Here is a 16,751-nt window from a genome sequence, read left to right as displayed (position 1 = left end):
ATGATACATTGTTGCTATACTAAAACAATATATTGATACACGTCTGTTATATAGTTCTATATAGTAATAGAATATATTCTGTTATATGGTATAAAGTGCTCTATTGTATATATAGCACTATATATAGTACATTATATATATTATGTTAAAAATGTGCTATATAGTGCTAATAGCAACAATGATATAACTATAATATTATATATAGTGCTATATGGCAATAGTAAATATTGTATAGTCATATGTACTGCTATATAGTACTACATAGTGCTATCTGAGTGCTAATAAAAAGTGGTATGAAGTACTATATAGTGGTATAGTGCCCCTATACATTGCTATATAGCACGTTAAACTGTCTATCCATAGCAATAGGGAAGCCTTCAATTGTAGCTAGGAATACAGAAAACAGTAGAGGGAAAGTCTAGAGACCAAAACAACAAGGCACAAAACAAAGAAAGAGAGAGGAAGACGTCCGAAAACCCATTCAGAGTGAAGGCGCTACATGTGCACATTTTGTAGAAGCAAGTGAATTGAATTAATGTTAAAAAATTTAATTTATTGACAGTCCTGTAAATTGGCAAATAGCATTGGAGTTGCTATATATCACGAACATTGATTTTTGGTCCAACTTACCATGCTTCCACCCTATATATATCTTGTAATCTTTCTATCTCTTACGATAAAAAGATTCTAGCATATGATAGAATCTATCATAGGATATGTGAGGTCTGAAATGAATTTCAGCTATAGAATCCTACGTGTCACCACCAAATAATTAAGTGCCCTATATGATTTGTGGGTTTTATTCAACTAATTCAAATTCCAAATTTGAATTAATGTAACCTAGATACCAATGCTTCTCAATCAGTGCATAATCTAGTGCCCATTTTAGAACCCTATACTAAGAGGTATGTACAAACTACCACCAATGCCTTACCCACCTCCGATATTACCACCCTAATCGGTTCCTCACAAAACGGTACTAGTTATATTAGTACTCACTGACTTTGCTACTAGTGGGACTCCAAGAGTCCGGAAACAAGAGAGCTACAAGTCATATGAGTAGTACAATTTGAAGTGTCCACTTCTAAGGCATAGATACAACAATAGCATTGTGCTCATTTCTAGCGCCATGGGGAACCATGATACAACTTCATTGTTTTGGTATCAAGGAAACTTGGCACCACAACCTATGCTCTCGACATCAAAGCATACACTACTAGCCCTATTTCCCATACCAATGCTTCTCAACCGATGCAAGTGTCCATTTTTTAGAACTCTATACCAAGAGGTATGTACAAACTACCACCAATGACATACCCACCTCTGATATTACCACCACAACACAACCAATTTCTCATGGAACGTACCAGTTACAACACTTGATGACTTTGCCAATGTGGGGCATCCCAAGAGTCTGAAAACAAGAGAGCTATAAGTCATATGATCAGTACGAGATTCATACGGATATCCAAAACATTCACCTTCCATTGACTATGCTATGGTGCAACACAAAGAGCAAGAAACCTCAATAGCATGTGGCATAAGCCACATCTGTGTGTGCAATGTTGCCATTGCATGGCCACAACATCGTGTTATTGTGATGAGTGCTCTCATAGAACCATCACACTAAGTACTACCATCCCATAATTCACTTCTAAAACCTAATATCATTCCATATAGGGGCACGTGTTACAAGTGTCGATTCAAACATGCTTTCAAGGATTATCCCAATAGATTAATAATCACGCCAGTGGCAAGAGCATCAACCACTTTGGCAAGCCTTAACTTGTTAAAGCATATATAAGGAGGACTTATTCAACCTTAATGCCATCACAAGGCTCCAGAACAAGACAAGGGTAGTTGCCAAGGAAACATCCAAGGTCGCTAAGAAGCATAAAGCTTAGGCTTCAACCTCGAGGCCAAAAGCCACAAAAGCCTGAGGGACAAGCCCTAAAGGTTATAGTAGCCCCCCTGAGAAAAGACTAAAGGACCAGAATCAAAGGTCTAAAAGAAGAAAACCTCAAAGACACCCATGAGTGGAGATTTGCCAAGCAAGAGCCACAAGCAACAGAGTTTTACCTACACCCCAAGCCATGTTGGATCCCCTTAAGATGTTAGAAACTCAAGGCTTCTATGATAGAAAACCCTTCCATTTAAGTTCCAAAAACCTCACGGACTGCACCCCAATCTTTAAATTTAAAGAGGGTTAGGCAGCAACCTTGAACACCAGTTTGAGCCTAGCAAGCAAGCTGACATTTTGTTGCTAGAAGTGTAAGACTTCTACAAAGGGAACCCCTACATTTGGGTTCCAAAATCAAGAAAGGTTGAACAACAAACCCCTATCACCACACCATTAAACACTAGACCAAACATGGAGCGGAGACTAAAACCCATGCCTCCTGATGCCAACCCCAAAGCTTAAGCAGGAATGTAGCGCAATCGACTCATGTGCTGACACCACCTTTAGAGAAGTCAGAGGAATTCATGGATGTCAACCAACAAGAGGGAGTGATGCGGTGTCCATGTTGCAGTATGGTATAACTGAGCCTTGTTTTCATCAAAGAAGAGCCACTCATGATGCCAAACCCCAAGAAAGCAGTTGTTGTGCACACACTTCTTTAGCACTACTGAGTAACCCCAAGGCTCAAAAGGATCATGACCCCACACAACACCCATATACCCATGTATGACACACTGTAACACGAAATCACTCGTTGGAACTAGAAAGACAAAGCTTAATCAAACGCGCCATCAAAGCCAAAGGGACACTAATATCAAGGCTTTCATCTCGTGGGGGGATGGACAAGCGAATCTTCACCTTTACTCAGTGAGGCCACATGGTAAGTTCAACGCTTGAAACCCTATTGTACATATGCAACGTAGCACTTCCTATTGATTGTACATACACATATACCCAGAAAAACTTGAAATCTAAAACAAAACTAAAAATGACAAAAAAACTAAAAACATGCACATGCACCTACATTCACATCGCACATACATGCATGCACAACCAACCCCCCCCTCCCCCAAATTTTTAAAACACCCTCCCCCAGATTTCACAAAACTTTAATTTTAAAAAAAAATAGGGTTATGTGTGGTACCTGGTAATTTAGGCCCACGTATGTCACGTGGCACTTCAAAAAAACTTAAAAAAAATAATAATAATAGGGTTACGTGTGCCACATGGCAATGCAAGCCATGAGTGCCATGTGGCACCCATAAAAACTCATAAAAATAAAAAAAATGGTTTTATTTTAGATAGAGAAGAGAAACAAAGAAAGAAGGAGAGCAAGAAAGAAAAATTGAGAGAAAGCAAAAGAGAAAGAGTGAAAGAGAGAAGGAGAAGGTAAAGAGAGAGAGAAGGAGAGAGGGGAGGAGGAGAGGGGTGAGAAAGCGAAAAGAGAAAGAGAGAGAGAAGAGATATAGAGAAAGAGAGAGTGGGGTGAGAAAGCAAAAAGAGAAAGAGAGAGAGAAGAGATATAGAGAGAGAGAGAGAGAGAAGAGATATAGAGAAAGAGAGAGAAAGAGGGCGAGAGAGAGAGAGAAAGCATGAAAATCTCACCGAGAAGAGAACCAAGAAGAGATCCTAATCGGGGAGAAGAGCCAGTAATGCAACCAAAGTTGACAAAAGCTCAAGCATCACCAGACTCTACATCTCCCTCCAAGGTGTAAAACATTCTTACAACCACGCTAAAACCAAGCAAAGTAGAGATGTCCCAAGGTCAATACAACACCGCATGCCAAGGTCGACATTGTCTGAGCAATCTAAAATTTTACCTTGAAGCTATGCAAGCTCCATAATGCTTCACTTATTTTTCCCATCATCGCCATGCTTCAACAAGTGGGCTGAGTAGCCATCAACTTTTCAAACAAGGGCTCATGAAGTGTCGGATCTATTTGGACATGTGTAGCATGTTGGAAATAGGGTTGTAAGAATGCGCGCGCACACACACACACACACAATGGAGAAGCTCAAGATAGCACACACATAGATGATGGATAGATAATGAATGTGTGGTGTACAAAGAAAAGTATAGATGGGTGTATATTAGCATGGGGGAAAACACCTCCTAAAGAGGAAAAAAGTGCCTCGATTGGTCCTAGTGTGTTCACACACATCGCTACCAAATATGGCTACAAATCCCCCCTGGGAGTGATGACGTGAACAAGGGGTGAGCTAGCACTAGAAGTACAAAGATGTTCCAAGCTCTTTGGACTGTGATAGGGAGCCCAGACTAGTCCTCCCCAAAGGGAAGTAAGTTCAAAGTTTTGTGAAAATTTTCAAATTCTCTCGTGGTGGAAAAGCCTTCGTGAACAAATCTGCCAAGTTGTCCTGTGTTGGCACATAAGCCAAGCTGATTTCCCTTGCAGAGCATCTCTCCCTAACATAATGATAGTGCACCTCAATATGCTTTGTGGAAGCATGAAAAATTGGATTCCTCGCAACTGCCATAGCGCTCTGACTATTAGCGAAGATGGTAGTGGTTGAGAACTCACCAATACCCAAATCAGCAACAATAAGGCACCTTAGCCAAACAAACTCAACTGTAGCTGTAAAGGTTTCCATGTACTCAGCTTCACGGCTAGAAGTAGCCACAGTGGGTTTGCTTCTTACTGAGCCATGATATACATGAATCACTAAGACAAAAGCAAAAACCACTCGTGGACACTCGTGTGTCATAACATCCAACCCAGTCTAAGTCTGTAAATGCATGTAGTTGTGATTTACCCCCCTTGGGATAAAATAAACCAAAGTGTATAGTGCCCTTTAGGTAACGAAACACCCGTTTGACATACTGCCAATGCTTTGTGCCTAGGCTAAGCATAAATCTATTCAATATTGAGAGCACATATACTAAATGTCAAGCCTAGTGTTGCACAAAATGATAAGACATCCAACAACTTCTTGATACAAGCCAAAATCAAAAGAGTCACCTGTATCTTCAAGACTTAGTTGTAAACTTAGCTCCATAGGTAGCATAGCCATAGGTTTACAATCCTCAAGATTGAACACATTTCCACCTTGGCAGAAACTTCACACCGATGGGTGATGGAAGATGCGATCACCACACTGGAAGGAGGATAAATTAACTTCGTAAGTTAACATGGTTTCATCCACCCAACCTACCGAAAGACGCTTTGCCATCTTGCATGTGCTCAAATGAACACTTATCTTTTCTGTAAGACAACAATGGAACATATAGAGGAACCTTACCTTGAGCTTAAAATCAACTAGAAAAAGGTCTAAGAACTTCATGTACATACTTGCTTAAAATTAGCAATAGTGACCATACCATTTTTAAGTTTGGCTAGCCTAGTGTGAAAACTAGTCACTTGTGTAAGTGACTTTTGACACTAAGAAATTCCCTTGCAGTACAATACGTGTGAGATATTCTCTTTTCTATTCTTGCTTGCATGTATGCCATTGAATCTTGCTTGTTGGATGGATGCATGCTAGATAGGTTTGTTTGAAGGTCTTCCTCTTGCATTAGCTTCTTCTTCTTTCCCCACCTTTTGTGAGAGAGAACATGGAAAAGGCTATCTCCTTTTGCCTCCATCTAGGCATAGAGAGCTCTACCTTTACCCATTGACAAAGGAGTATTCCATTGTGACAACGATTGAGGACGCCATAGACAAGCTAGCACACCCACATCAAGAAGTTAAGGCAAGGCAACAACCACGATTCGACAAAGATAAGGTAAGCTCTTGACTTGAACACCATGCAAGTCCTGCACTTCATCATTTTAGGTTGTGTAAGAACCATTACTATAAGGCAATCCACATAAAGATAGACTTCATCAAGCATATCCAAATGTTGTAGCTTGGCATCCTTGCTGACATCCAGAGTAACTAATAGGTGCAGATGCATATATAAATTCCAATCTAAACTTTAAATGCAAACCACTTAGTTCATCCTAGTCAAAGAAATTATTTCTCATCCGTGAATCTCAAATTTTCAATAAGATCCTCGTGTACTTGCTTACTAACTAGGAACATCATGGCAATCACATCTCCAACCACATGTTGATGGCATTAAAAGTGAAAAAATAGCAGAGTATCAATTAGAATCCTAACTATTTGATGGCCTAGCCAATAACATAATGGCAAATAAGGTATGCAGAAGCTGAAATCAAACAGCTTATAAGTTTTGGCAACATGGAAATTCAAAGGTCTTGCCCATAACTTAAGCCATGTGAGTATTCACATGCATACTTGTCCTCTCTAGCAAGAAGCCCCTCCTCCCCAAAACAATGTCTAATAGTAGTAGAACACATTTACATCTTATTGTACATAGGCAAGACCTCAATTCATCCTAGCCTAGTTTTGACATCACTAGCCTCTTACCTGTAGAACAAGTACTAAGGATTTAGCATAACAAGCCAACCAAGCACTATAACCATTGGTAAAGGCAAGCTCCACGGCTTGCAAAACACCATGCGCAGGACATAGTAATCGATACAATCACGCACAAAGATAGATTATTATTCCAAATATCATGTAGCATTAAGAATAGTGACCAAGTTATATGATCAAGTAGCATCAGATAGTGTAAATGCATCCACTAGGTGTGAACATCCTTCGGCATCATCTCGTGAACAATACGCACGTCAACACTTAATATGTAAGCCACAATGCATAAAACAACTGAAAGATACATCGCTACACAAGATAATTTGCAACAACAAACAAACCATTATGAATTTTTTAGACCCAAAAAGGGCCTCCTATGGATTCCTAATTTTAGGGGATTAGAGCTTAAAAAGTTGGGCTTAAGAGAGACAAAGGCTATGATGACCCCTATTTTTTGCCTTGCCACATTAGCCATACCCTCCTAGTTTCACTTTTTAAAAGGAATATTCTCATACTCTCTCTCTTACTTTTTGACTTTTCTCATACTTTCTCTCTTACTTTTTGAATTTTTTATCTTCACTCTCTACAAATCGAATCTTTCTTGTTAGTTTGAAATCTCCTTTCTCATTAACTCCCACCATATCTCCCTTCCACATCAGCAAAACATTCTCGTATTTAGGTGGGTCCCAAAAAGTGAAAATTTTTTATTTTTTATTTTTTATTTTTTTACATTTTGAGGTGGAAAAAACACCACCCAACTAATATTTGTGATGAAAATAAAATTTTCCCTCCAAAAAGCTTGTAATTCAAGGGTTACGTCGGAAGCCTGTTAGGAGCCAGCACACATCCATAACTAACTGTCAAGTCCCACAACCCCATAAATATAACTAACTGTCAGGAACCACTACACCTATGAGATCCCGAAATTGTGGGGACCCCAAAAATTATTATTTTTTATTTTTTCTCATAAATGTAATTTATTGATGAAAAACTCCATGTTAGTATATTTGTGTATCAAAAATATCATTTTCTACTTAGAAAAATGGATTTGTGTTAAGCCTGCTTGCAAAGTTTTAACAGTCTCTCTCTCTCTCTCTCTCTCTCTCTCTCTCTCTCTCTCCCTATGAGGATCTCTCTGCTTTAGCTTCTCTCTCTCTCTCTCTCTCTCTCTCTCTCTATGAGGATCTCTCTGCTTTAGCTTCTTCCTCTGCTTAGCTATGGAGCCTTTGCAAGCTGTGTGTGTAGCCCCTTGTGAAGCTAGAAAATGGAAGGTTGATTTACACATTCGTATTCTTGAAGAGTATGGCAGCTCTAAAAAAACCCATCCTAGTGATGCACAATCTGTCCAAGCTCGTAGGATAGCTAAGGAGAAAAATGTAAATCTTTGGGTTGATGGGCATCTCTATCCAGTTGACCCTTCATTAAGAGCAAACCCTCCTTTCCGTAATTTATCATCTTTTATACAATTTGTTGGTGAAGGAGAGCTTAGCTTGTTAGGATATTGCAGAAGATTGACAAGAAGTGGAGCTTGGCAAACCCATATTCTCCAATCTCAATTGCAAGCATCACAATTCAGCCTTCTACAATGTCAAGAAAGACTTAAAACATCATCACAGATAAAATGAAAGAGATCCTCGCAGAGAATGTGGAGAAGGATGCAAAGATTCAAAGGCTAGAGGAACTTATCAAACGACTCAAAGCAATGCCAAATGGTGCTCGTGGTGAACGCAAAAAGACATTGGCTGCTCTGCTGGTATAGAATCTCTTGCATTTAAAGGTGAAGCACGGAAGAAAAGGATTCGTACAACAAAGTAAGTAACATAAACTTTCATTATGCACTCACATTTGAACAAAATAGTCTTTGTGTTCTGTCAGGAATTTTCTGCAGGTGTGTGGTTCTAATGAAGAGGGATGGAAGGATTTGGTCAAAGCCATTCTGAATACCAAGGATATTCTCTTAATTATTACTTATCATCCTAAAATACACCAAGCTGTTGTCAGCAATGTAGTGAGCCAGATTACCACCTCCATCGATTCTTCATTAATTCAACATGCTTGTGATGCGGCTGGAATCAAGCAATCTGTCATCACAAGCAATCTGTCAGGTTGTAAAAGATGCATTTCTAAGACAAGGAATCACTGGCACTTTATTTCCTACACTCAAGGTGATTCACAATGTCAAGCGTATCAATAATGATGATGTGCAGCGAGCTATAGGACAGTTTTATCACGTTGAGGACACACTAACATTAGACACAGGGTTGAGCAGAAAGAAAATCAAGACAAGTACATAATTTCACTATTATGTTTACAATAACATCTTTGTTCATATTGAGAGACTACAACAAGCTATGGTGAAGTTCTATGGTCTTTCACCAGAAGGTGAGAACTTGCAATTGCTACTATTCATGTTTTTTAGTAGAAAATGAAGATTATTTTGTTTTGAATATTGTAAATTACCGTTTATTTGTAGTTTTGGGGAGCACACTTTCATTTGTACTCAAGCTAGATGAGTGCCAAATTGTGAAAGATCGGAAGCTGGAACGTATGAGCATTATGCTCATGAATGAGGCCATGATCTGTGCATGGGAAAAGACTACCAAACCAAGTTTTAGTGTGCGATCTGAGAAAGAGGTCTGGTGGCTTGGTGCATTCGAGGTACCGAAGGAGACACATGAGGTATTGACATGGATGTTTGAAAGGACTCCCTGGATAACAAATGTAATCAAAAAGCAAATTGATGGTCAACTTTCAGATGTAGAAAACATAGGAAAGTTCAAGGTGGATTGGCATCTTGGGGGAGATTTGAAGACAATTAAATGCATGATGGGTTGTGCTCAAGGCACGATATCAAGATGGCCTTGTCCATATAATGCAATGCTCAGATTGATATTTCTAGGCAGAAAAAGATAAATGAAAAAGGTATACAGAAGGTTGGTTTTGTTGGGAAGGATGCCTCGAAAGGTCCCAAGAAAGGGAAGAAGCAACAAGAAGATGCAGTAGATCCAATCGAGTCAACTGATGGATGAAGATGAGGAACAACCAAATGCAAGATGGGTGGAAGGTGTCATGTCTCTCATATGCTAGGAGAACCAAACAGGAATTCAAATTGGAGCCCCATCATTAATTTTTCACTAAAGAATATTCACTTTTGCACACTTCATGCATTCATGAGAATCTTTGATCGATTGCTTAAGTGCCATATTGATTATGCGTTCACAATGCCTACACAAGAGAGGAAAGTTGCAGCCCTTGGTAAATTAGAGCATCTTTTGAATTCTCTGGGCTGCCATGGCGGAAACGTGAAAATTGAAGTGAATAGGCAGGCCTCTGGTATGTCATACGAGGTTGCTTAAAAGGTATCCATGATTGGATCAAAGGCAAGGAGATTTTTGGAGAAGCCAGCAAACATAGAGAATTCAAAGAAGACTTGGGGACTTTGGAGAGACCTGTGTGCAATCACCACAAGTATAGATTGTCCAATGCCAGCTCTTGTAAATATACGCAAACAGATTTGGATAAATTTCAATAACATGGTTCGCATTATGAATCAAAGTAGCACAACTGCCCAAGAACGAGCATCATTCCAACAACATATCATAGAATTCACCAAAAGTGCTAGGTGCTTGGGGAGAGAGTAAAGTAACACACTCTATGGTAAGTTATACAGTAAAAAAATAAACTGGTGTTTTAACCTTGACTTTTTCTAATTAAATTCTATTGTCATGTGTACATCACATAGTTTATATGTGCATGGTGCGTATTTCATGAGCAAATATGGATCGCTCGACATGTGGAGTACCCAAGGAATGGAGAAATCACATTATAAAGCAAGAGAGGTTTATTTCAAAAATACAAGACATGGAGGTGGAGCTTCTGTGTGGAGGAACACGTACAAACTATCTACAAGAGATGTTCAATTGGTTTTATCGCACAACCTTAGGAAGGGTATTGGTTAGGAAGCGGGCCCAACAATCTAAGCTTGCGCAAGAGGCAGGCAAGGCTGCAAAAAGTCATGCTCGGCTTGAATGGTTGCAGACCAATGCTCCCCATAGGCATGGGGCTTGGCGTGTACGAATGAGGAGACAAGGGAGGCATTGGGTTGTGCACACACCAACATAAATCTAGATGTAATAAGGCTAAGAAAATAAGTTTAGTTAGGTTTTTTTTTGCCCTTAAAAAAAACTATTCATAGTTCCTTCTCTCACTTCATTTTCATTTCACTTTTTTAGAGAGCTTGTGCTCAAGATCTACGTAGACACCCACATCAGCACATCACCACGTTAGCATAGTCGTACATGGATATGGCACACACCAAGAACACCACACGTGTTACCATGCCTTCACAAAACACAGTGCAAGGCACCCAACGACCACATACTGGCAACACCACGGAAGAGAGTGACCCCTTAGATTCTAGGACATGCCCAATGGGATCACCAAAGTCCAACCCTCCTCCCATAGCAACACTAGCGCACACACATGCAGGCCCTTCTAGTGGAAGCAAGCGTGTGAAGAAGACCCCACAATGCAGCCACCCCAGCAACAACAGGAGGAGGAGGATTCAGACTATGAGAGAGACCAAGAGGAGGTTCCTACAAGTGCGCGCAAGTGTAGAAAGGTCAAGCTCTTCAAGCCAAGGAAGTCCCAACCTCGCCAACGCACTAACAGAACACAGAGAGCTCCAAGGAGAAGGATGCGCCAAGGACATAGAGCTCTACAAGAAATCAAGTTTTATTAGAGGAACACTGAGTTGCTGATAAGAAGAGCCCCTTTCGTTCGCACAGTGAAGGAGATTCTCCAACGATATAGAACAGAGTTCCATGTGCAGGGGATTGCCCTTGAAGCATTGCAAGAAGCCTCCGAGGCTTAACTTGTTGGGCTTTTTGATGAAGACACCAACCTCCTTGCAATACATGCAAAGAGGATTACCATATCTGCCAAGGACATGCAACTAGCTCGGCGCATTCGAGGCGAGCGAGATACGATCTAGAGATCTTAGATGTTAACCTTTTTTTTGAAGCAACTCTTTTGTTTCACACCCCCCTTTGTAACAAGCCTATCAGACTTTCATTTGTAACCTTCTAATAATTAAAATTTTAAGTTTCTCTTACAATGTCTCGGTGTCATCATGTTTGTTTAACATGGAGTGTCTATCATGTGCCAATTTGTCACACCTAAGGAATCAGAAATGCTCCTGGAGGACTGAGGAAGTTGTGCTAGAACAGTGCAAATTTGACCTCTGCAACGGCGATGTAGGCTCAAGATTCGTACTGTTCTGGCACTTCTCCCCTAGCCACTCAGGATCATTTCTGATGCATTTATAATGAAGTTGAGCACACTAATTGTGAGAAACAGTAGTTTATAAGATAAAAACATCTTTAATCATGTGTAAAAATATAGTGTTTATCATCCAATGCATCAGAATTGCTCTTGGAGGACTGGGGAAGCTATGCCAGAACATTACAAATTTAGGCTCTACAGCGGTAGTGCAGGCTCAAAATTCGCACTGTTCTAGCACTGTTCCCCCAGCTACTCAGGATCATTTCTGATGCATTTATAATGAAGTTGAGTACACTAACTGCGAGAAACAATAGTTTATAAGATAAAAATAGCTTTAATCATGTGTAAAATTACATGCAACATGAGCCCCTAGAACTGGACCAAAAAACACTAATATTCAAGCACTAGTACTCTTCGCTGTCACTGAAAAACCACAAACTATCTAAAAGGATGGGCATCCATGTCAAGATATTACTCAAAGCTCAACGGTTGAGGATCCAACTCAACTTGATTGACAACTAGAACACATTCGCACTGCTTACACAAGAAAGGCCTCAGTTCGTCCTAGTCATGCTTCCCATCAGGCATTATTTTCAGCCTTAACCAGATTGTGTAGATCATCCACACTTATCACATGGCATGCTAGTACATTAACATGATAACACTGTGAAGCTGTCTGCAAACTGTAGGGTTCAATCTATTTTCTTTTGGCTTCAACACCATAAGTCAGGCGCTCTAGCCATGCTAACTTCAGACAATGAGAAGTCTACTGGGAAATACAGGCAAGCTTTCCACTGACAAGCCAAAAAATGAGTTGAACTAAAAGTAGGCAATTCAAGTACCTGAAGCAAGAAAATTTGGTTCATTGATGATGAGTTCCTGTAAAGTTCTGTCTAAACTAGAGCCATTCAACCATCAAAGGAACAAAAAAAACAATGTTTTCCTTAATCTTTGCAAACATTCCAGTAACAGGTGACATTGGAAAGGCAAAAGCGGCTGCCTTGACTAAAAAGTTAAAGCAAAATTCTAAATATTTGTACGACGGCATGGTATGACCCCCACAGACTCAGTCAAGGTGTGTGGCTACAAGGAAAGGTGCCTCCTCTCATTGCAAAGGGCGAAGCAGCATGATAGATGCCACAAATTATCGGATGAATATCTAGGCTTATAAAAAAGGCTAGAGCTCATTAATGTTTTGATTGAGTAGTAAACTGAAGAGGTTGTGCCAAATTAGCCAATGCATGCCCAGTGATGGACTGGGGCACACTGCAAGGTAACATGGGTTGTGTGACAGAAGTTTGGATCGCTGTTACGAGATCTACCTGCTCGTTAGCCTGCACAGCCACATTTGTGGCAGCAGTAACCGGTGCTGCAACAAACCTTTTGATCCCGGCCTTTCCCTTTGAGGAATTACCAGTTAGGAGTCTTGCAATCTGCAGTTGTGTATTCATTATAATCTCTGTACGCTTCAATTCAATGTCCACCCGCTGTGTTTCAAGTTGAGCCCTTCGACGTTCTGAATCCTTGAACATTTCCAACTTGGCTTCCTCTAGCTTCAAGATAGAGTCTGCAAAGCCACTGATGCTGTCAGCAATTTCTCTGCTGATGCGCTTCTGATGCTTGTTCTTGCGCTTCCCAGAGCGCCCCAAGACTGGTCCTGTTTTACTTCCGGGCGTACTAGTATCACTCTGTTGGCCAAGACATCTTTGGTTAGGCAAGGTATTGGACTCATCTTCTTGATTGTTATCTCTATTCTGAGGAACACTATCTAATCGAGATTCCAGCTTTCTTTGAAAAAGTTCAACTGGATAAGGACCATGCTCTCCCATAACTTCCTGCTCAGATTCACCACTGCCTACCTTTGGAACTGCTTCTTGCAACTCTGGATCAGTTAGCACCACCTGAACTGCTGCTGATCCAATCAGCTCCTCAGCCATCATATCATCTCCATCTCTTGACGACGACCTTAGCATCATGTCCATTCTAGTAAAATGTGGCCACCGGGAGCAGCTAGATCCAGTGATACCCTTCATTAGGGCTTCAGAGCGGTATTTCTGCTTCATGCTTGCAACCTTATTCTTGCACTGGAAAGGAGTTTTGAGCGTCCTTGAACTCCCATTACGACCACTGACTTGAAGAGCCACCTCTTCCCAGTCCACTCCTTTCAAGTTGCCTCGATTTCTATGGTTCCACTTCGCCTCATAGGCATCCAAAAGACAACAGATCGCCTCATTGCTCCATTCATCCCTCCGTGCATCATCCACCTCTTTTCTAATTCTCTTGGTATTCCTGACAAGTAAAGCAAGCTGCTGTTCACTACCTTGCATGGTACAATCCAGGCAGGCTGACGAATGCTTGCCCTGGTTGCCAACAATGGCAGTGCGTCATAGATGTAGGACATCCGCAACTGACGAGTCAACAGCAGCAATATCAAGATCTAGGGTTGCAAAGGAAACAACTTTTCTCTTCCAACTTTTCTTCAAAGATCAAGATGGCACCTCACAGTGGCTCTTCAGATTAATTCAGATGACAGAAAAGCCCTTCTTCAAGTGGCTTGAAAACGTTAAGGCAAGAGCTCCAGAATCCGCTCATCGATCTGGTTTAACAGCCAAAAAAGAAGCCCCTCAAATCTTCTCTCGTCTAATCAATAAGAAACTGCCTCAAATTTGTTCACACTTCGTTTTATATATATGATAGAGAAAAAAATAGAGTTTGAAACAAGCTGAGAAAGTAAGACTGAACAAAAGATGACAACACAAGAAGAAAACAGGAAGCTGGAGCTCTCTCTTCAAGTTTGCGAGAACCTGGAAACACAGAGCTCTACAGCAAGGTTTCATGCGTGATCCTGTGAAAACTGAAATGTAGCTTTGGATGATACTGTAAGAAGAAGGTGAGGCGGACATAAAACACAATGCAGGAAAACACTGCTTGCTATAAAGAAACCCTAACCCTAAACACGGTGCACAAAAACATGAGTCGCCTTTGCTTTTTTATAAGGAAACCCTAAACCTAAACGCAGTGCACGATAACATAACTCGCCATTCCTTATTTTACAAAAAAATAACCTAACCACAGAGCAGAAGAAGATGACTTGACATTGCATTGAAGCCCTAAACACAGAGCAGGAAACAATGACCCCCATTGCAGCGCGAAGAAATGAAGACGAAACGCTAAACAGAGTGCAGGTGAAGACCACTTACCGCTTGTCAGAGTTGTCTGCAATGATTCCAACAGCCATCGCCATATCTCCTCATATGCTTAAAAATATAACAGGCACCATGCGTGGTAACAGATCCAACCTCAGTTGAGGTTTCACAGAGACTGAGGGTATACGTAAAGAGGCAAGGGCAAAGGCATGATGGGTTAGGGTTAGGATTAAGGTTAGGTCAGGACGTAATCTGTCAACAAAACCTAAGAGCTCCAAGGTTTTGTTGGAAGTGACAAACTACCTAGGAAGATGGGCTACATCACCAACACATAGAAAGCCTGGACATGCCATGGTTTACACATCAAAGCCATACAAGGTGTCAAGCATGTTCTCAAAGGCTTATTTTAGAACACCCTTTCTTGTGTCTCGATTTAATTACACTAGTACTCAACCCGCACGTTGCTGTGGTATGTAAGACATTAAGAAGCGAAACACAGGAATGGAATACAAAGGGTTAATGGATGTGATTTTTTCCTCTTATTTTTTAGAAATCTAGGATTTCTTTTTTGAATACAAAGGGTCAATCGGAATACAAAGGGTCAATGGAAGAGATTTTTTCCTCTTATTGTTTAGAAATCCAGGATTTCTAAACAATAAGAGGATCAATGGAATACAAAAGGTCAATGGAAGAGATTTTTTCCTCTTATTGTTTAGAAATGCAGGATTTCTTTTTTCTCTCCTCTTCTTGTGCCTTGGTTGTCCATGGTTAATAGATAGATAATGGCCAAGTTGTGTTTGTGTGACACATATGGGTTGAGTTGTATTTTCAACCGCATGCATTGTCATGTCATGAGCAATAGTTTGTTTATTTACAATTACTGATCGTTTTGTTTGATGGATGGTAGGGAACAACATTCAAATGCTCATATCCTAGTCAAAAGTATAGCCACCTTTGTGTTCTTGGATCTAACAATGGTTTTGGACTTACTTGTGACTCAAATGGAAAAGTGTACTTGCACAAACCATGTGATGCTAGTGAATAACATGTTCTACATGTAAGTATTTTGACACTAGGTTGCACATTCTACTGACATGGCTTTGGGAATGTCAACATTTGATATACATGCGACAATTTTCTTGGCGATATGTTGAGCATCAACTTTGTGAAGCCATATTATACACCCCCCTTTAATGTCCACCCGTACATGAACTACCTCTTTGAAGTGGAGGGTAAACAATATTACTGCTTGCAAAAACTTGATTATAAATTGATGGTGTCACGTAGTCCATGAGGGCTCGACCAAGCTCTAAGTACGCGCACCGGGCGGCGACGAGTGAGTCCGGGGTTTAGGGGTGTGACATCTGGGTCGTAGCACCACGGGCATCCGGGCTAGTGTGGCCGCCGGGACTCAGGGTGTGACATCCGGGTTGTAGCACCACGGGCATCCGGGCTAGTGTTGGCAGGCCGGCCACTACATATAGCCCGGTGGAATGAGATTCGGGGTGTGACATCCGGGTCGTAGCACCAGGGCTAGTGTGGGCAGGCTGGCCACTACATGTAACTAGGAGGAATGGGGACTCCTCATTCTGTTCTATGGTTGGGAGGTTAACAAGAGCCAGGCTTTCTGCCTCTCCGTGTAGTACAACACCGTAACATCGGTATCAGAACACGCCCACTAAGGTTTTTTCAACCATAGAATTGGATTTTTTAATCATCACCTTAAATTATCCGCTTCACGGCGACTGTGTGTGGGTGGAGGAGAAGAAAGCAGCCATGACCATGGAATCTCTCTCTCTCTCTCTCTCTCTCTCTCTCTCTCTCTCGTGAGGGAAGAGCTCGCTCTCTCTCTCTCGTCATCTACTGCAGCCGACAAGGATAAAAGGTGGGTGCACTCTTCAGCTCGGCTAGCACCCAAGCGCAAGGAAAAGGGAGGCATCCGTAAGCCCAATTGTAAGCAGGCACACA

General features: G+C 41.0%; 1 protein-coding gene across 2 annotated transcripts; it reads right to left on the bottom strand.

Annotated features, from left to right (window-relative positions):
• Positions 1-12,476: 12,476 nt before the first annotated feature.
• Positions 12,477-15,269, bottom strand: LOC147618732 (uncharacterized). Of its 2 annotated transcripts, XM_086773772.1 has the most exons (3): positions 14,838-15,269; positions 14,136-14,233; positions 12,477-14,044 (listed from the first exon to the last, which is right to left on the bottom strand). In XM_086773772.1, the coding sequence occupies exon 3, from the start codon at positions 13,962-13,964 to the stop codon at positions 12,825-12,827; it is 1,140 nt and encodes a 379-aa protein (XP_086629898.1). In that variant the 5' UTR covers positions 13,965-14,044; positions 14,136-14,233; positions 14,838-15,269; the 3' UTR covers positions 12,477-12,824. The 2 variants fall into 2 exon arrangements, with proteins under 2 accessions (XP_086629898.1, XP_086629897.1); XM_086773771.1 differs by having other exon boundaries at positions 12,477-14,233.
• Positions 15,270-16,751: the final 1,482 nt, after the last annotated feature.

The sequence above is a fragment of the Cibotium barometz genome, chromosome 34 (genome assembly GCF_041138505.1).
Source record: "Cibotium barometz isolate CiBa-2024 chromosome 34, ASM4113850v1, whole genome shotgun sequence".
Lineage (NCBI taxonomy): Eukaryota > Viridiplantae > Streptophyta > Polypodiopsida > Cyatheales > Cibotiaceae > Cibotium > Cibotium barometz.
This window is presented reverse-complemented; position numbering and strand designations above follow the sequence as displayed.